Consider the following 22,362-nt stretch of genomic DNA (forward strand, 5'->3'; position numbering starts at 1 on the left):
GTTAGAATGACTCATTTAAAGTCCTGAACTAAATCACATTGAGCTTATGTTGCAAGACATGAAAGCCGCTGTTCACAGAGGCTCTCCATCCAAACTAGCTGAACTTGAGCTGTTTTATAAAGAAGAATGAACAAAAATATGAAAATCTATAAGGTTTTGCTTTAAGTATGGAACAAACTATAGAAATAATGTGTAATTCAATATGTAACAATGCGTCAAACGGATAAATGCGTAACAGTGCGTCACCCTGCCAGTAAACTCTTCACACTTGGCCTGGATAACATGGAACTCACTGCCCCCTTCTCTTCCTCCCTCACACTGACTTCTCCAGCAGTCAGCTGACCGCCAGGCAGCAAACTACGCACAATACATTCCAACCAGCTGAGAGGAAAGCTGGCCAGTCTTCAGCCTTCAGCCCAGCTGAGAGTGAGAATACATTCCACAGACTTTCCCTCACTCTCTTTTTCCCCCCCTCTTTCCCCCCGGATTCTCCGCCCATTCAGAGTGGAAAGATGTCTGTGGTGAGAGTAAAATCACCTCGGGGGGATGAGGGTGAACTGGCTCATGTGTTGATTCAAGGATGGGGAATTAGAGAGAGTATCCAGTATGACCAGTTCACACGCTGCATTACTAACAAGGATGTGGGTTTAAACCAGTCTTTTATAGCCCAAATAAGGCAGAGCACGCGACACAGATGTCTTCTGATTTAATCCAAACAGGATTTTCTCAGACAAAAAAAATGAAATGAAAAAAAAAAAAAAACTCTGTACGAAAACTGGGTGAGGTTTCAACTTTCTCTCAAACAGATCCTCACTGTACGGACTGTACAAGATGTTGGATATGATTTCATCACACAACTATTGATTTTTATAAGCTGTTTCAAGCTGTTCTGCTTCTGATGTTCTTTGACATCTTTGAAAAAAAATATTCTACTGGATTCAAATCCTGTGACTTGAAGGCCACTGTAAAAAACACTCTACTCATTACTGTATTTTTTGCACTAAAAGGTGCAGTTAACATCCTTTCATTTTCCCAAAAATCATCAGTGCGCCTGATAGTCTAGTGCGATGAAACTAAAATTGAACTTTTTGGCCATAATGAGACCATGGTTATATTTAGAGGGAAAAGGAAGAAGCTTGCAAGGGTGGGAGCATCATGTTGTGGGGTTGTTTTGCTGCAGAAGAGAGTAGTGCACTTCACAAGATAAATCTTCATGAGGAAAGAACATTATGTGGCAGTACTCAAGCAACATCTTAAGAGTTCAGCCAGGAAGTTAAAGCTTGAAAAGTACAATGAAAAGTAGTCTGTGTGCAGTTTATATATAGCTATATAGCTTATAGGATCTTAAAAGATGAATTGTTGCGCAACATAAAGATGGTCAAGTTTACAAGAAGATTGCCAACATCCTGAAACTGAGCTGCAGTACAGTGGCCAAGATCATCCAGCGTTTTAAAAGAGCAGGGTCCACTCAGAACAGACCTCGCATTGGTCGTCCAAAGAAGCTGAGAGCACATGCTTAAATACTTCTTTAAAAAAATCGCGCAGGAGTGCTGCAAAGATTGAAGAGGCCACACACTACATCAAATTGAACTGCATGGCTGTCACCCCAGAAGGTAACCTCTTCTGAGGTCTGTACACAAGAAAGCTTGCAAACAGTATGCTGGAGACATGTCAAAAGAGACATGGATTACCGGAACCATGTCATCTGGTCTGATGAGACCAAGCATGTGATACACTGTACGTAAACTTTTGACTTTAAAGAAGTAATAAAAATGCCTAAAAAAATCCTCTCCCATTAATCTGGCATTTGGAAAATATAAATAATGTTGGTAATCCTAATTGACCTTAAATGAAAAGGTTTATTCAGACAGTAAGAAAAACATGCATATGTCTTTTAATATAGTGTATGTAAACTTCTGGTTTTAACGGTAAAATATACACAGCTGTGAGAAAAGATTGAAATTATTTCTTTATTTTGTTCGAAAGAGTTCTCAAATGTAACAAAAAATAATGTCAAAACCAGTAAGAATGAGAGATACATTACACAATTCAAGCAAACAAAGTTTTGTTCCTGCCTTGGTACCGTTAAAAAATCCACATAGTAAAAATAAAAGTTCTTTGTAAAAACAACACAGGAGAGCGTCTCCTTATCAAAACTCATTTTAAACACATAATTTTAACTCTTTAAATCTAAGAAAACAGGACGCTAATAGCTTCCAAACTACTGTACAGCAGGGTCTCCCAGTAGCTGCCACCTGATACATGGCCATTCTCATCGCATATTAAACACTCTGCTGCAGCAGGCTCGTCACAAGAAGGCGTAATCTCCAGTGTGTTACAGGAAAGTCGTGGACGCTGTCAGACTTGTAGCATACTTTTGATTTGCTTGGAGGTAGTCTCATCATTCAAATGTTTTGTCGTGTACCTGTGTGAAGACAGAGCGGAGGACTGTAAACAAAACAACTCAGACCAATCAAAACACAGAGCATATGTGTTTATTATTATTTATTATAACAGTCAGCCCATGAAAAAGGTGTTTCTATAAGGGCTTGCAAAATTATTCATTTTCACATTACCTCACCTTACAACCACAAACTGTTAAAATTTTGATAGACCAACACAAAGTAGCACATGATTGTGAAGTGAAAAGAAAATGATACATGGTTTTCAAAATTCAACACTGTGAAACACGGTGGTGGCAGCATCATGCTGTGGGGATGCTTTTCTTCAGCAGAGCTGATGGGAAGATGGGTGGAGCTAAATACAGGGCAATCCTGGATGAGACTGGGATGGAGATTCACCTTCCAGCAAGACAATGACCCTAAACATAAAGCTAGAGCTACAGTGGATTGATTTAGATTAAAGAATACTCATTTGTTAGAATGACCCAGTCTTAAATCACATTAAGCTTCTGTGGCAAGACATGAAAACTGCTGTTCACAGACGCTCTCCATCCAACCTGGCTGAGCTTGAGCTGTTTTATAAAGAAGAATGAACAAAAACACAAAAGACTTGCAGCTGTAATTGTAGTGAAAGGTGGTTTTGATACATGACTGACTGATAAATATATAGTTTTGCATGTCACACTTTTCAGATTTTTATTTGATTAAAAGTTTGAAAATCATGTATCATTTTTATTTTACTTTACAATTATGTACTACTTTGTGTTTGTCAATCAATTATAAATCTCAAGAAAATACATTTAAATCTGTGGCTGTAAGGTGTTCACGTGGGTATGAATACTTTTCAAGCCACTGTACATCTTCCTCATCCGCTGACTTGTCACAGATTCCTCCCTCAGACGAAGTCTGCTAGCTAATCCTGCTATGTACTGTCTGAGGTTCTCAACAAGCAGCCCCAAAATTGCATTTTGCACCCACTGATCTAGTGGGTGGGGCTCTGGTGGGGGTTGACAGGTGATGGGTGGTGCTAGGGTGGTTTAATGCATGTTTTCTTTATTGTGATGTCACAATAAAGTCATTGAAATGGCTCAAAGAAGCATATGACAAAAAACTCTTTAAACTGACTCACAGAAAACAGATGGATGGGCTTTTTTCACACTGAATGTTTATAGGGGAAGTAGAGACCCAAGAAGAAACACAAAATAATAACAATAATAATATTAATAATCTCCTTTAAGGCATAAAATCAGATCTGAGTCACTTCAGAGTGGTAACATGCAACTTAAATGTCTAAACGACTAACTCGATTTTAAAATGAACTGATGGGAAAAAATAAAAAGCTTCTTATCTGTGCAGTAAATGTTTATTAGCTCAGTAAAACACTTGCATTACAATAAATACAAACAGCAATATTACAGCTTTTACAGACCTGTTTTCCTTAAAACATCTCCTTATCTTTCCTCATCTGAGTTTAATAGAGTTATTTCTAGTTCTCATCATATTAATCAACACCTGGTTTGGTAAATTGGTAAATTTGGTAAATCAGGTGAGCTGCTGACGGAAATGAACATAATATACACATGCTGGCTGAGGAGCATCCAGGAGAAATCTGGAACTACACTTTGTTCTTTAGCTTGGCTCACAGGATATAACATACTTAGTTAAAAATGAGAAATATTTGTTACGTTTTACTGTATTTATGTTTGTTTGCATCTGTTTAAATCATATGTGGTTTAAATCATATTTCTGGTTAAAACACTCGTATTGTTGAGATAAATGAATTAGTGTCATTTGCTTTGGTGCCTAAAACTTTTGCACAGTACTGTAAGATAAAAAAGACAATAATACTGAGGTTCTCCTCTTCCATCTCTTGAGTCTTAAACACGAAAGCATGTATCATTAGAGGAAAGATAATTCGTCAGTAAGTTTGAAATTACTTATCTCAATAAGACTCATCTCAATAAGTGATATACGGTGAGTTAGAGAAATTACTAATACTGCATCCAGTACAAAATTGTCCTCTTAAATTGTCTACCTTCTCAGGTTAAGTTAATTCATTGGTTCAGTGTTAAACACATCTGTAGAGGAAGTGGAAGAGTGCTGGATGTCACAGACCTGAGTGCATTGAGGAGACCCTCTACCCTGTTTGGCGGTTGATCCCGAAGAACCTTAATGCATCCTTTCATCTGTCAAAAAATAAAGAGTTTTAATGGTGAGACATTAGTTTTATGATATTCATATAGTTGTGGTATGAAGTTTACATCTGCTCATCACAAGCATGAATACTCTGATGGCACTGTGATTTCTCTGAACTAGTCTTTTTCTGGGAATGAGTGGGATCTCTCTTTTTTAGGAGATTTTCTGAAATCTTATTTCATTATACTGTACATACAGCTTAGCTAATAATCCATGGCATGATTCTACCACCACCATGCTTAACAGTTGGTGCAGTGTTTCTAGGATTAAATGTCCCACTATTACTAATTTAAAATTGGTACTCTATCATTTATCGTTATGTAAACATTTTTTCTGTCCATGTGGTCAACTGTAAACTGTAGTAAACTTGAATTGTTTATGACCATCCAAACCATTTTCTGCACAGCTAAAGGTGACCGCTAGAATCTTCTACAACCTTTTAAGTACTTGTGGTTAAATCATGAAATCTGGTTTAGTAATGGCTCAGAAGACAGTTCTGAACTGTGTAAATCTGTTCTCATCTTTCTCAGATCTGCACTAAAATCCTTAATATTGGTGTCGTAATTCTGTTATTATAAAATTATGACTTTTGATGCGACATCTGCCTAAATATCTCAAAACTAATACTAAACGATACCATGGCAAAAACCTAAAACATCAGAAATTTATGAAATAATAGAAGATTGTATAGATAGAAGATGGAACTAAAAGTATGTGTTTTGTTGAGTCACTTACGCCGTTACTTTTTTCAGTAAGCAGTAATCTAACTAATTACTCTGACTGTCACTATAACACTGTTACCATTTCCGACACCCGGTTACTACACGTTACTAATTTATGGGGGTGAGTAACACAAAAGTAATGCAATAGTTACTTTTACTGGTAAATAGTTACTTTTATAGTGAAGTAACTCAGTAACTGTTTTGGAGAAGTAACTTTTAACTATAACTAACTACTTTTTCAAAGTAACGTGCCCAACACTGATGATGAATCCGTTAATACACTCAATAATAACACTAAATACACTTTGAGAGTCAATTTTTTGTTTTTTTGATTCACTCAATCGCTAAAAACAGACAATAAGACATTTAAACATCAAGTCTGAGGAAACACTTGGTTCAATGATTCAAAACATTGTTTATAAAAGCATATAGTGGCCATGCAGTGATCACCTGACACACAAAGCCACAGGGAAACACTGAGATCGTTGCCCGACATACTGGATTAAACTTCACACAGTGTGTTTTTGACTGAAACCTGAGAAATAAAGCAGGAAACGAGTCACAGAAAGTTACGTTAAAGGAAACTTTGAAGGGGTGCTTAATTTTCTGAGTGTATTCCACAATGGATTAATCACCGAAAGAGTAAGCTCTGACCCTTTCTATCCATATATGTTTTATGCTGATATGTTGAGTCATTCCTGAGTTATTAAGCTGGAATATGACAAAGGGGCGATTTGGAGCAAAACATGTCTGACTTTCTCTTCTCACTCGCAGAATCTGCCAGCAGGGAGAGCGGGAGAAATCGATGTGCCTGCACACTGCCCCCTGCCCCCTGTGGCACTCCTTGGAATTACTGCTCTTATTTTAACACGTTTATTTCTGAAGTACCTGTACTACTTAAAATGGATGTTGAGTATTGAGATACTTTTCTAGTATCTTTATACTGTGCAACATTTCTTCATAAACTTTTTTCATTACACTCTCTGTTGATCAGTCCAATGAATTCTGTCAACTGAACTCAAACAGAAACAACAGGAAGTTAAGTTATTTTGACTCTATTTGTAGAAATCTGTCCCTGTGCTTATTTTAAAATTAAAAAAACTTGTGCACCAAATTATTAGCTGTTTTTTTCTATTAAACATGCATACTGTCTTTCCCTCTCAGTTGCATAACACAGGATTCCTTGAATGGTTTAAGCGAGGAATCACGCATACGGGATCCTGTTGCCTTCTGGAGAGGTATAGTCTATCGAAATCAGATATTTATAGATATCTGTCGAGATGACAGAGATGGAAAAACCACAAAAAATTAGATTCAAAAGGTCTGATTTCAAAGGTATACACTATGTTGTCTAACGAATCCCCATCTTCTTTAATAACCTTAAAGGCTATTTGGGAGAAAGATCTGAAAATGGACTTGGATCAGAATTCATGGGACTCTGTTTGTGTGAACTTGTTTCCCAAGTGCACTTTAATTAATGTGCATGAACTTAATTTTAAGTTCATGCATAGAATCTATTTAACACCAGTATGATTACAGACGATACACCCAGAGAGATCGGACCTTTGCTTCAAATGTCAGACACTGAGAGGTACATTTATTCACTTTTTTTGGACCTGCAATAAAATTAAATCATTCTGGAGGGAAGTGCATCTGGTTATTAAGGACATTTTAAGTGTAAAAATTGCTATGTGCCCCGCACTGTATTTGCTGAATGCCCATTGAATGACATTTTTGATTCCCAGTTGAAACAAGTTCTCACTCTGTTGGGTTTTATAGCAAAAAAATATATATTTTGCTGCTTTGGTCTTCCAAACAAGCCCCATCATTGACCTTATGGCTCTCTCAGTTGACATCTCTCCTTCCTCTTGAGAAACTGACTTATGACCTCCGCCAGAGGTCCAAGAGCTTCTGGCGGGTATGGTCCCCTCTTTGGAACTAACTGGAAGATCTTGGGTAGAGATGAATGTATGAGGGTATGGCGCTATCAGTGTATTTTTTATGTTTGTGTGCATCTAAAAAAAAAAAAAAAAAAACATGCATACTGTAATTCATTCTGCCCCAGTAAAAAAGGATCATTCAGAGAAATCACTGGAGGATTGATATTTCCATGAATTTAATGACTTTCTTTCTTGATGAGTGTATATAAACTTTAGCAGTACGGCATGTATGACTGGAGGGATGCAGATGTGGACAGAATGACTGGAAAGATGCTCATCTTACATCAATTTTTGAGGACTTGACAAAAGCTCCAGCAGGATGAACATAGTCATAGAGGATGATGACTCCCACCATCACACGCAGGCAGAATAACACTGTGTCTTCACTGGCAAAACGGCTACGGTACTCTCTGATCACACACACAGTCACACACACACACACACACAGGCAGACAGGAAGGAATAAATTACTGACATTATCTTATTACAAGCAGACAAAGGGCAAATATAATAAGAGTGTATTGAATGAACTCACGGCGTCTCCAACATGACTTTACACACGCTGGCCATCGTACTCAAGCAGTCTGTTGTGTTCTCTATGGGTAAATCTGTATTCTGCCAGAATTACAGAAAATCAATCATTCACATTTATGATCTTTACACACAGATTCAAACATGACACAACACATTAATGATGTTCCTAAACCATCTTTACTTACATCTGATACAAACTTCGTTGTGGCATCACTTAATGTTTTCAGCATGGGCGTGGCATTGGCGTAGAAGAGAGACATGCGATTGGCCAGTTCGTTGTTCACCTCGTTCTCCTCCTCCGTCTGTGGACACAAAACAGGCCAGTTATTCCATCTGTGCCCAGAACACACGGAATACAAATGGCCAGATGATCTTCCTTTCTGGTTACGGACCCTGTCCATTGTGATTTTAGGGTTATTTCAGTTCTCTTTAAGAAATGAGAGCTATATGGAAATGATGTGACTTTATATGAAAATAAGACTTTATATGAAACTGCACCACTGAAATAGCAATCCGCCGAAGTATGCATTTTGTGTGTTCAGGAATACTTTTCCTATCATCACGATACCAAAAACACCCTGACACGCCCTTAATTCCTTAATTAAACTTCATGATGCACGGCTGATGGCTTGAGAGACTAGAGAGAGAAAAAAGAGAGAGAGAACAGAACGTGCGTCAGTGAACATACACACACATTGGCAGGTGTGATTCGATTTTTGAAATTTGTAAATCGATTCAGAATCTAAGAATCAAAAAATTTCCCCATCACTACTAATGGATCAAAAGGGATCAGGTGTGAACAATCAGAGTTGGAATAAAGACTGTAAGATGGTAGATATACACAAGCAGATCTGGAGACCACTGGTCTGCGTTGTAAAACCTCTTAAAATGGTCCAGAATGTAGATGTACACCTGGTCTTCAACCAGCCAAAAACGGGCACGTCACCTCCCGGCCGCTGCGCTTCTCCAGTGAACGTCGCCTCGCTTTACCAAACACAATCCACACAAAGCAATCCAGACTGTTCTCATACAGAGTTCCCCAATGGTGGAACAAACTACCTTCTACTACCAGATCAGGAGAATCTCTCACTATCTTTAAGAAACTTGGTAAAGACCTCATTCCCTTCCTCCCCTCTTTCGTACCTTTTTTGTAAGTCACTTTGTATAAAAGCATCCACTAAATGTAATGTAATGTAATGTAATGGTCTGGAAACAGTGGAGGCAGTGACCGGTCAGGTTTGCTTTCTCAAACTCTAGTTTGTAAAATTTGCTGCATCAGGTTCCAGTGCATCAGAGGTAAAGTAATGGGTGAAAACTGCTTGATTTGATTCATCTTTATTGATAAGTTGGCAGGATTATCAGAATGTAGGCTATATAAAAGACTATGACTGAAAAAATGTCTCATGCACTTAATCATGTAAATGGACATTAGACTGGAGGGCGGTCAGTGCTCAGCGTGTGCTGAAAAAGCACATTCAGCTGACCTGAAGTGTTCCATTCATTAATCTGTGCTGCAAATTGAATGTAAATCCTTCTTTAATGCACACTCAACATGCAGACACGTCCCGGCTGCCCAGCGCCAGCAGTTACCACCCCAAAGCCCATGTTTCATTAGACCGGGGGCCGGCCATAATTATTCCTGACTGCGAAAGCATTTAATTGGGGAGGCAAGGTCAAGCGCCCCCTCGTCTCATCTCCTGTTTGGGACTGTAATGAGAGCGAATCCATTAGCATACGCTCGCTTTCATCCACCTCCGCGCACACACTCAGCCCTGCGTCAGCTAAAAAGCAGCCTGCGAGTGCGTGCGCGAGTGTGTGTTGCGGATGGATAAAAGAGAATAGATGGAATGAGTGGAAATGAGAGAAAATTGGGCGTTTTCCTGAGTCAGGACCTCTGTTACCTAATGATTGGAGCCGAGCGGATCAGAGCGCCACTCGTTAACCCTCCTGACCCTGGGGAGTGTGGCATTACTAAAACATAAGCCCTGCCATAATCAGGTGACTTTCCAGAAGAGCGCACTGAGGAACGGGGCTGCACTTACTGCCAAGTTGTTGATCCGCATGCGGCTCAGAGTCCTCCGATAGTAGCTGAAGTCGTTCTGGATGGCTGGGTTAGTCATCTGGGGAGAGGGGGAGAGAGAGAGAGAGAGAGAGAGGATGCAGGTGAGGGCTAAATTAATCTGTAAATACACTGAATTTAAACAGTTTACCTCAAAAGCGAGTTTGTTTTATCATGTACAACACTGTATAACATTAGAGTAAACACAAATTCTCATAAATACAGGTATCTAAAATGTTTTATTGGTCAGTAAAGTTACTGATGTGTCCTATAGAAGAAGATATTAAAGGCTCATTTAAACTTTCTTTGTATGTACAGTACCAGACAAACCAAAATATGTTTTATATTTTAGATTCTTCTAAATAGCACATTAAGATTTGAGGATAGATCTGCAGACTGTTGGTATTTTAATCTCTGTGTCTTCATGAGGTCTTGAACGAGTTCCTGGAGGCTCTGAACAATAGTTGCTGCTTTTCTTTCACACTGTGAAGCTCTAGCTACTACAAAATTTCTTATGTGTGCCTTAATTATTTTTATGTATTTGATTTTAATCTACAATGTAGAAAAACTTTAAATAAAGAAATAAAAAAAAACACTAAATGAAAAGGAGTCCAAACTTTTGACTGGTACTGTATATTAAGGGTGTGCCATATTGTATTGTACGCAATATCATCACCAACATTTTTAAATATCGTGAAAAATAGTATACCCTGAAATATCGTGCCATATCCTCTACCCACCATTTATCACATCAGGGTTCTACTTTTTCTTTTTTTCTTTTTTGCTGTTTTTAGCAAAAGAAAAATTCACATTTTTGTTCTCATTTCCCATTATATATCTACTAGAGACAGATTATATCTGTCCAGTATCATTTATTTTACTTTGATACTGGCTATATGGAGATATTTGGAGTGCATTATTAATATCATGACTTTCTGGATCATTGACTTCTGTTACAAATCTGATAAAATTTCAATTTGTTGCAGTAGTGGATTCTTGATTCAGTGTTTTGTCATATCGCCAAGAGTATCCATATCACGAAAATACCAAGAAATACCGTGATATTATTTTAGAGCCATATCGCCCACCACTACTGTATATATAAATGAATACAGCCATGTCAAACAATGTAACCATACTTCTATGAGTTCTTTACATTGGCATTCATGTCATGCCTTACATTAGCAGTACAAGAGCAGCTCAAAATTAAATGTTTCTGACAAAAAACAATGTATTTTATTGTGATATGTATTCAATATAGTAAAAAACAAAAACACAAAAATAAACAGTTATGAATAGTGTAAAACCTCTTGTGCCAGAATTTCACTTTATGTCTACATGTTTCTGCTCAATCCCATCTGTATCTGTATGTTTTCAGCATTAGCTTTCAGAGCTAATGTGTACAAATATAAATCCAGACAAAAAATAAAATGTATATACAGAACTCTAAGCCCTGTGTCCATACTCTGCATTCATTTTTCTGCACTTCTGCGCATTCTCTATAAGCTTACAGAGTATAGATGGCTTTGTCCATATATGTGTTTATACTTATCGATGAGCATTTTTTTCTTTTTTATTTTCTGACTCCTCTGTAATTCTAGACACTACAAATAGTTTGAACTTCTTCTTTCCAAGTTGAGGAAGGTGGAATATGGAGCTAGACTATGGATTATTTCCTCCAATTGAACCAATTAAACCTTTTCAGTTATTTTTAGTGAGAATTTTCTTATCAAAACTACCCAGAGATATTATAATACAGTAAAAAAAATGGATCTGCCAGACCTAAACCACAATAAACTATTACTTTAGTCTCCTTCTCAGAAATATAGGAAAGTACCAGCATTAGAAAATAACGTATCATTATTTTAATGATGATTAAATCACAGAATACTGTTGTGATTAATACAGTTCAGGGATGGACACCTTTAAATAAACATAAATTACATTTGTCTATGTAATACTGATTCTTTCATTTACATTTAAATACTCATAATTAAAAGCTTAGTCTTAAGGAAAAGATAAAATGTGACTAAAGGCACTAAATCTGTGTTTAACTTGCTTTTCAAATGAAAACTATATAAACATTTAGTGCAGGGGTGTCCAAACTTTTTTTGTTGGGGGCCAGAAGGGGAAATATATTTAAGTCACGGGCCACAGACTCTGTAATAAAACAAATAATGAAATATACCACTTTAAATAATACTTTTTTTCCTGATTATTTCATTTACAAACCATTTTACTTGACTTACTATTTTTGTCTTTGACAGTGTTTTGTAAACTAAGATTTTTCAAATTGATGTTTCATTTCTCTTAATGTCTTAATACCTCTTAATATTAAACTCCTTAATCACGGCAACTTTTAGACTCTTTGGCCCGTTTTTCTGTAATAGAAATGCGCACTCTCTCCGCTTTTAGACTTTTTGGGGCGTTTTTCTGCGCTACAACTGCGCACTCTCTCCGCTTTTAGACTCTTTGGACAGTTTTTCTGTGCTACAAATGCACACTCTCTCTGCTTTTAGACTCTTTGGCCTGTTTCTCTGCGCTAGAAATGTGCACCCTCTCCGCTTTTAGACTCTTTGGCCAGTTTTTCTGCGCTAGAAATGCACACTCTCTCTGCTTTTAGACTCTTTGGCCCGATTTTCTGCACTAGAAATGCGCACTCTCTCCGCTTTTAGACTCTTTGGCCCGTTTCTGACACCTAGCGTTCAAACTTTGAATCTCACATTATAAAAACCTGCTTAACAGCGGGCCAACTTTCATTCTATTTCTAAAATACCTCACGGGCCGCTCCAAAAAATGAAACGGGCCGCAAATGGCCCGCGGGCCGTAGTTTGGACACCCCTGATTTAGACTATTAATTTTTAATTCTACTTTAACTATTTAATTAATTCTAATTAACTATTTAATTCAGTATTTTTGGCCAAAAAGTTTTGTTTTGGTGCATCTATATTTTTAATGCTTAGAAATTCTTAAAGTCTACATTAATATCTTTACATCACAAATGCATTAACTGTAGTGCGCAATTACTAAATTGAATGAATGTAAAGTGCTTTCACTCATCAATGAGTTCACAGTAGGAGGCAAATGTGTGGAGGAGTGTTTTATTATCACGCAATTAGAGGTGACATAATTATGGAAACAGAACAGAGTGTGTATGTTCAGGTTAATAGAGGATGTCAGCTTTTTGAGGAACGCTTCAGAGCATTAACATGCGTGTTTTCTGTTCTCATTAATGAATATACACACTCACACACATACTGCCAAAGAGCCATCCTATTAAAATATATATCCACATTAATAAGCAGCTTGTACTGTAATGTAAATGCAGACCCAGAGCAATTTAAAGGTCTGTGTGTGAGGATCCCAAGTGGCTTAACTGTCTAAGCGCTGGTTCAATCACTGGAATCTTTAAGCCTCAATTATCTTGAGCACAGTGCAGGAACGCTGGTCACCACTTCATAAACAAAACTGCATATTCTGTCCCACAGAGCGAGGTGAAGATTTTGGTCTTAATCGAAAACACATTTGGCTGTCAAGTGTAAATGCATGTGGTTAAAATACAGTCCAGATACTAGTCACATGAAGTGACCAGGCCTTAGCAGGGTTCATACACTATTTAACCAATACATTTCCATTGCTTTTTTCATAACTTTTCCACGCCTTTACAGCAAATTTCCATGACCATACAATCTTTAAAACATCAGTAAACACATGCAGACAAACATTAAATTATTATTTTAAACCAAAACAGATTTAAAGAGGAAATTCCCATGACTTTTCCAAAACTTATCCAGGCCTGAACATGGCTATTTTCACATTTTTCATAACAATACAAACCCATTCTTAGACATTGGTGTCTCTTAAAATCTTGTTTTAGCCCATTTCAATGTCCAATAAATGTGTGCTTTATTTCCACACTGACACTTCAGTTCCACTTTCCAAAAAGACAATCTCAGTGTGCATCGTAACCAGTAACCAGTGCCATATCATATCAAACGACCGGGATTCGAACCAACAATCTCCTGATCATTGTGGCAGCTCCTTAGTCTGCTGGATCACCTGGAACCTCATAAATGTAGTTTTGAAAATACTTTTTTTTTGAAAAACAAGACAAATATATATATTTGGGCTATTTTGTTTATTCTATTTTTTCTATTTTTTTTCTGTCTGCTCAGCTTATAATCTCTTATAGTCAATTTCCATTGCATTTCCAGAAATCGTGCTAACAAGACAACCGTCCCAGTGGAACAGCGTCAACACTATCCTGCTTCTGCTGGATGCTGGCGTTCCTGAGCAGATGGTGGAGTGTGCTGGGATCTCCTCTCTCGTCCAGCTGCTCCTGCCTTCCCTTTCTGTTTTCCTTCCAACTCCCTGCAACATAATTAACCTCCAGCTTTCTCCAGCTTAATCTGCGCTCTTGCTGTGCCAGGAGCTGCTTGGGCAGGGCAGAGGAGGTGGTCTGGAGGAGTGTTGGGTTAAGATTATCAGGGTACATTATTCCTGCTTCTTGGGATCCACTGCAGTGCACAGTTCCCGCTATTCCCTGCCTCAGTGCACCTGATCCTGCCTATCAAGAGCTCGCTAATTAACTGATAATGAGCTGGATGAGGTAATCTGGTTGGAAATGGTATAAAGTGGGTCAGTGGGTTACCAGAAGCAAGAGTCTGTAAAATGATCATGTAGTGTTCCACAGGGAGACAGCTTGGAAACACTCACACCTGTATATGTCATGAGGTGTTATCATGTGAGTGAGGCTGAACACTGGCCAGTAGTATAATCAAGACCAAGACCGGGACATGTTAACTCAGAGTCAAGGCCAGGATTTTTAGTAGTTGAGTCCGAGTCAAGGCCAGGATTTTTAGTAGTTGAGTCCGAGTCAAGGCCAAGATTTTTAGTAGTCGAGTTCGAGTCAAGGCCATGATTTTTAGTAGTCCTGCACCTGATCCTGCCTATCAAGAGCTCGCTAATTAACTGATAATGAGCTGGATGAGGTAATCTGGTTGGAAATGGTATAAAGTCAAGACCAAGATTTTTAGTAGTCGAGTCGGAGTCAAGGACTAAATTTTTAGTAGTCGAGTTCAAGTCAAGGCCCAGATTTTCAGTAGTTGAGTTCGAGTCAAGGCCAAGACAGAGACCAGATTACATTTTCTATCACACAGGTTCACAGTTGTCAATCAGTGACTCCTTAAATTTCAGCCGTCCAGTGAACTTCAGCTTCATATTGACAACGAGAATTCTACTGATGCACAGCTTTGCTGGATAGTTACCAAAATGATGAAACATGATGAATATCAGTAACATTAGCTTTGTAAATAACTGAATCACTAGCAGGATAACAAGCTGATATTAGTCTAGCGTAGTTAACTCAATAATGTTATTTATCTGCAGCTCTGTTACTTATATTACTAATACTGCTGATACCGGACACTGCACTGTGTTCTCCAGCTGACTCTGGGGACGGACCTTTTCTTTCTTTTAACATCTTGTTTAGTGTGTGGTTTTTATATTACTGGCAGAGCACAGGGTGCACAGGAGGTGTGAGAGGTGAAGATGGCTGTGTCCTAATAAACCACACACCCTGTAGACATCTTGCCCTGTAGAACCCTTGTGCCCTGTAGAACCCTCGTGCCCTGTAGAATCCCCTATTGCCCTGTAACACCCTCTTGCCTTGTAGAACTCTCATGCCCTGTAGAACCCTCTTGCCTTGTAGAACCCTCTTGCACTGTAGAACTCTCATGCCCTGTAGAACCCTCATGCCTTGTAGAACACTCTTGCACTGTTGAACCCTCATGCCCTTTAGAACCCTCATGCCCTGTAGAACCCTTTTGCTCTGCAGAACCCTCTTGCCTTGTAAAACCCTCTTGCCTTGTAAAACCCTCTTGCCTTGTAAAACCCTCTTGCCTTTTAGAACCCTCTTGCCTTTTAGAACCCTCTTGCCTTTTAGAACCCTCTTGCCTTTTAGAACCCTCTTGCCCTGTAGAACCCCTGTGCCCTGTAGAATCCTCTTGACTTGTAGAATCCCCTATTGCCCTGTAAAACCCTCTTGCCTTTTAGAACTCTCATGCCCTGTAGAACCCTCGTGCCTTGTAGAACCCTCTTGCTCTGCAGAACCCTCTTGCCTTGTAAAACCCTCTTGCCTTTTAGAACCCTCTTGCCTTTTAGAACCCTCTTGCCCTGTAGAACCCCTGTGCCCTGTAGAACCCTCTTGACTTGTAGAATCCCCTATTGCCCTGTAAAACCCTCTTGCCTTTTAGAACTCTCATGCCCTGTAGAACCCTCTTGCATTTTAGAACTCTCATGCCCTGTGGAACCCTCTTGCCCTGTGGAACCCTCTTGCCCTGTGGAACCCTCGTGCCAGGTAGAACCCTCTTGCCTTGTAGAACCCTCTTGCCCTGTGGAACCCTCTTGCCTGTGGAACCCCCGTGCCCTGTGGAACCCTCTTGCCTTGTAGAACACTCTTGCCTTTTAGAACCCTCTTGCCCTGTAGAACCCCTGTGCCCTGTAGAATCCTCTTGACTTGTAGAATCCCCTATTGCCCTGTAAAACCCTCTTGCCTTTTAGAACTCTCATGCCCTGTAGAACCCTCTTGCCTTGTAGAACACTCTTAAACTGTAGAACCCTCGTGCCTTGTAGAACCCTCTTGCTCTGCAGAACCCTCTTGCCTTGTAAAACCCTCTTGCCTTGTAAAACCCTCTTGCCTTTTAGAACCCTCTTGCCTTTTAGAACCCTCTTGCCCTTTAGAACCCCTGTGCCCTGTAGAACCCTCTTGACTTGTAGAATCCCCTATTGCCCTGTAAAACCCTCTTGCCTTTTAGAACTCTCATGCCCTGTAGAACCCTCTTGCCCTGTGGAACCCTCTTGCCCTGTGGAACCCTCTTGCCCTGTGGAACCCTCTTGCCTTGTAGAACCCTCTTGCCTTGTAGAACCCTCTTGCCCTGTGGAACCCTCTTGCCCTGTGGAACCCCCGTGCCCTGTGGAACCCTCTTGCCTTGTAGAACACTCTTGCCCTGTAGGCGTCTTGCCCTGTAGGCGTCTTGCCCTGTAGGCGTCTTGCCCAGTAGGCGTCTGACTCGGCTGGTCTTAACAACAATTTCTGAGTCTGACTTTTCCCAAGAACGAGACAAGTCAGATTCCAAATGATGTCTTGCTCAAGACGAGACCAAGACCGTTAGTTTATGGTCATGAGTCTGATCTAAAAACTGAGACCAGACTTCCACACTACATCATTACTGGCCAGTGTGATCGAGCGAGGTCTGATACTGGGCTAGATGGATGGGACATTATATATTTCAGATTTTTACAGGCCTTCAACATACAGGAAATATGTCATAAAAGGCATTACCACCCACAGTAGACAGAGCAGTGGCTAATAGGTCACTGAGAAATATCCACAGGTCAATGCAGCATTCTTAAGCACCCATTGGACATGGCAAAAGCCATGGGACACAAAACTATGCGCCATGTTTGATAGAACCTTTGGAAATAATGATTAAAATGGGTATCCTAATATAGATCTAAATCCCTTGTATGTCCCTCTGTCTCGTTTTATAGAGTTTCTCATGAAAATCAGAGCAAAGTGGAAAAGTGGAAGTCTGGGGAGTGGCTTATGTTTCAGACACATCTGTGCTAAAATGATTCGGCTTCTAAGAAGTTCTAGGAAAATGCCACAGCAGGAGCCATTCCGACATACCTTGAGCTCGTCGAAACGCAGTGTGAAGTGGAGGATCTCAGCAAACTGTCGTGCCAAAGCCTGCTCCTGCTCCAGATGCTGCGTGGGGCTGCAGCGAGCGCTCGTCAGGAACCCAAGGAGGCCATGCAGGGTGCCCTCTATAAAATACGTTGGAAAGGACAGCAGAACAGCATGGTAAGACATGGAGATTATGTCTGGCAAGTGCTACAATAGACAAAGCTTAACAGATAAATAAAATTATTTACAAAATAAAATGCAATGTATAGACACTGAGGATGGTCATTTTAGGTATATTTAGGTATATTTAAGTGGATGAAGTCACAGTTAGACATTCCGATGAAAGAACACATACCTTGATGCATACACTGTAAAAATGAAAACTTTAAGAAAACTCAACCTTTTTAAGAAAACCACAGACAGTTGTGCCAATTAGAAATCTTTAGTTCCGATAGTAAATTTTTCATATGTATAAAAACTTCAACTATTAAGTCTCACCAACATAAACATTCACTTTAGGTTTTTAAGTTGGCCTGATTTAAGTTCTATGAAATGTCTTATGTACGTTCTTATGGTAACGCAAATGTGACCAGCTGGACCCAGCCAGAATATAGTCACACTCAGCACTGGCAACACAAAACAATGCAACTTGCTCTTATAGCCTTTAACAGTAAAGCCAGGCAGTTAACTATGAAGACTGTGGAGAAAAAGGACACCCTGATGGTGAGTGACTGCGACCCTGAGGACACGGATTCGATCCTGCGTGAGGAGCGGTGCGTTTATTTATTTATTTGTACCTTTCTTCTTGGGTTTCCTTGCTTTGAGATCAGCTGTTGTACAATTGAGTTCAACAACCCTCTGGGCTGGAGAGCTACTAGTCTGTAGCACTCCATCCCATTACACTTAATTTTCCAAAGCCCATGTGATGGCTTGGAAAATATCTGTCCCACAGCCAAACTTAATTGCCGACCCCTGACCTAGAGAGTCAAACTGAGCATGTGCAAAGTAGTTTCGTTGGCCTCAAGTAGAGTTCAACTACAATTTGCAAATTTTGCCGACACAGATTATTTATTTAGACCAACGTTTAACAAGAAAGTTTACATTGTTATTTGAGGTTATTCTTTTGCTATAGTTTATGGTGCAATTCTATATATTTTTTTGTCAGCTGACTTAAAAATCTTATTAAGGAGAATGATTTAAAGTTTATTTATTTTTTTTACAATGCAGAAGTGTGTCCCATGAAATTTGCTAAAGCTGAAGAATGCTGCCCTGACCTGCAGGATAGCCAGATGCTGCCGGTTACAATAATTTTCCACCCACTGCACTGTCCACTGTGGATTGCAAAGCTTTTTTATGAAATGTTTTAGATATACACGTGAGACTGTGGATCGAGGAATGTTAAATGTCACCCACTATCAGGCCTCATACGAACACTGAATTCACATCGCCTTGCCATGAGCACGCTGACCAGTGTTCCACCTCACTTACAAGACAACACCTCACAACCTCACATACATGTGTGGGAGTTGCCAAGCTGGTGATCATCAGATTACATACTGCTATCCTGTGACTTTTGGCAGGATTGATAGTAGTAAGAAAGTGATTAAGGACACGACCAACATCATCACCGAAACAAACTTTTTCAAGATGATGTTCCAAAGGCCAAATGACCTTAATGTGGTTGGAGAGTCTTCGCTCTTATAAACCAAATAAGCAGACAGAGTTAATCTCTCTTGCCGCCTCTTTAGTGTACCAGAACACAGGGGAGCACAAGGAGCCCATCCACCAGCATTTTTCACCATCTACTCTCATTTCTGGCAGAAACACACAAATCTTGGCATCCAGCAGGGAGATGTGAAGTTAGCCTGTGCCTTTGAAGCGCCTGCCCTGCCTCTCCTCCAGAGAGCATTGTGATTGGCTGGTGATTATATGAGATTAAAGGATGTGTCATAGTTAATTGGGTCATGACCTACTTCCTCACTTCTCCACTCTCCAATCTGAATCAGTCTAGCCTTCAGGCCTACCATAACATTACCGTCTCTCTAACCACTAAGGGTTAAATAATATCATTTCAGATAAGTAATAAATGGGAGTATTAGGGGGAAAAAAAAGGCTAAAAGAGCTGAAATATAGACTGACTGACCTGAGTACGACAGGGCTTGACATAATGTCAGGGCTTTTTAGGATTGGGTTTGTAATTTTTCTGTTAACTTGATTTTTTTCTTGCGCTTCTCTTTTGTATCACATTTTCCCTGTTAGTGTTAAATTTTCTGCATTGTAGATTAATACTTAAATAATCTAAACTATAAAGAAAAACATAGATTATTATTTAGTATTATTTAGTCAACTATAAAAAGTGTTAAACAAATCAGAATAATGTTTCCTTTTTTTTTAGATCCTTCAAAGTAGCTCCTCTTGTTTAGATCTTGTTTAGACTGTTTTGCACATCTTGGCTGGATTTTCTCAGTCAGCTTTATGAGGTAGAGTCACCTGGAATTCAGGCTTTCAGTTAACAGCTGTGCTGAACTCATCAAGAGTTAATTACTTGAATTTTTCCTCTTAATGTGTCTGAGAGCATCAGTTGTAAAGTTGTGAAGAGGTAGAGTTACAGGTATACAGTGAATAGTCAATAATGCAAGAACTACTCTACTAAGTAAAGGAAGGTCAGTCAATTTGAAACATTTCAAGAATTTTTAAAATATGCTCAAGTGCAGTCGCATAGAGAATCAAAAACATTATGATGAAACTGGCACTCGTCAGGACCACCCCAGGACAGGAAGAATAAGAGCTTCCTCTGTTGTACAGGAAAGCCTCAGAAAGCGCAAGTTAACAGAAGCCCAGATAAAAGTCACCTAAATGCCTCACAGAGAACTTCAGTTTGTTTAACACTTTTAAGCTTTAAAGTACTACTAAGTTCCTTCCAAGGTTATAATAGTTTTAAAATGCTTTATCTGTTTTATAGTTTAATTTTAATTCGTTTTCACTATTCTCCTCCAATTCAATTCAATTTTAGAGTGGGTTGGCTAGTTTTTATTAGTTTTTATTTTTTTCTTAGTGCTTCGTTTTAGATAAGTTTTTATTATTTCTAGAATTAGTTGTGTTTTTTTCATACTTTGGATTATTTGTAAAGTGCAGGATTCAAAAAAGGTGTTATAATAAAAGATAATAAAACTCGAGAAAAGAAAGAAACAAATAAAAAAAAAATTAGTTACTGTGAGACAACCAACTGTCCACAAAAACTGTGACAGTCCACAAGCTAGCAGCCTTAAGTGCAAAATATATGTAATACTGCTGCTTAAACTAGACAATAGAACAAATATAAACATGAAACACAACTTCACATCACAGAGCTCAATCTGAGAAACACAAACAAAGGCACAAACCCAATAAACTCTTCAGGTTTCACTCATTTTGACAAAAAATGATAAACTCAGAAATAAAGTAGGAAATGGACACCCAGCATCAGATACAGATACAGATACAGTGAGTGAGAGAGAGATTTATCAGTTCTTCCTCCTGCTTAGGGTGTTCCGGTGTATGAGCTGCTCACAGAGTCAGGCTGGTAAAGGTACTCACTGCTGCTTCTCAATCTGACTTGTGTGATTGTGTGGAGTTTATTCCACATACTGCTTCTCCTGTTTTACTACAGGACACGTGCTTTTATCTCACTTGCGCTCATATTCTAATCCCACACAGGATTCAGCAGTTTCCTCAGTGTTTACTGTCGTTTTTCGCAGCTAGCACGAGCACTGTAAACAAGAAGTAACGTTATGAACGACAAGGTGCCGCACGTTGCTGCCTGCTGTAAAACTGCTTGAAAGCAACCAGCGCTTATAAATAAACTAACAAACATGGAAACGAAGGGAATTCAATCTGTAATTTCAGTTCGTTTAAGTTTTATGAACTCTAAATTCAGTTCTATTAGTTAACAAAAATGTTTTTCCACAAAACTCAGTTTTCTTTATTTTGTTCGTTTTCATTAACGATCATAACCATGGTTGCTTCATAGTCTAGAGGACTTTAGTATTCATTTATAATGTAGGAAAAAAAGAGAAAAATCCAACTACACATGTGAAACCCCCCCTAAATGCTTGTTAAAAGGAATTAATAAGTGATCTGTCATGGTCTGTATTTTTAGGCTTTGTTTGTTATATATATATATATATATATATATATATATATATATATATATATGATTCTAAACAAAGTTTGATATGTTTATCTGAACCCACTAAGAGTGAAATCTGCCATAATTTAAAATGTACAAAGGTACTGGGTTAAATCTTTTTCAGGGCATCATGTATCATGAGAATGGAAGACGAAAGACAAATGCTTAAAACATTTATGCTATAAGACTCTGTGTCTTACTGAGAGAAACTGTGTATTTCAGTCTGAAGGTTAGTAGCTGAACTCCAGGTCAGAGCAAGAGTGTGTGTTAGACATTCTGTATCATGCTTTTTTTTGTATGATAACCCCGGGAATCTGTGATACAAAAATAGACGTCTGGTATGAGGTCCTGTGGCTGACTCATAGATGCTCATTCGAACATCAGATCAGTTACTTATAACCCGTTTTTTTCACCAGCAATGGGGTTTAGCTTGCATTCATCCCCACTTTTATTAACTTAAGGCATTTCTGATAAAGTGCCACAGAGCACTTTCTAAACGTACTGTCATCAATTTACATAAGCAGCCTATTTTTCAGTACTATCATCACCAAGTAATGGCATATTTTTAAATGACTTAACAAATATGAACAACTCTGCTCTCTCACACACACACACAAAAACAGCTCACTAAAGCAAAATAAAAATCCTTAATTG

General features: G+C 38.8%; 1 protein-coding gene across 2 annotated transcripts in view; it reads right to left on the bottom strand.

The window, feature by feature from the left end:
• Window positions 1-1,956: 1,956 nt before the first annotated feature.
• Window positions 1,957-22,362, bottom strand: part of fam49ba (family with sequence similarity 49 member Ba) — a 65,187-nt gene continuing 44,781 nt past the window's right edge. Inside the window, exons 5-11 of one of the 2 annotated variants that reach the window (XM_022678007.2) lie at window positions 17,544-17,680; window positions 9,837-9,914; window positions 7,980-8,096; window positions 7,796-7,875; window positions 7,544-7,670; window positions 4,518-4,588; window positions 1,957-2,425 (exon numbers count right to left, since the gene is read on the bottom strand). In XM_022678007.2, the coding sequence (XP_022533728.1) occupies window positions 2,359-2,425; window positions 4,518-4,588; window positions 7,544-7,670; window positions 7,796-7,875; window positions 7,980-8,096; window positions 9,837-9,914; window positions 17,544-17,680 (677 nt within the window). In that variant the 3' untranslated portion in view covers window positions 1,957-2,358. The other variant, XM_022678006.2, reaches the window with a different exon arrangement.

The sequence above is a fragment of the Astyanax mexicanus genome, chromosome 8 (assembly GCF_023375975.1).
Source record: "Astyanax mexicanus isolate ESR-SI-001 chromosome 8, AstMex3_surface, whole genome shotgun sequence".
NCBI lineage: Eukaryota > Metazoa > Chordata > Actinopteri > Characiformes > Acestrorhamphidae > Astyanax > Astyanax mexicanus.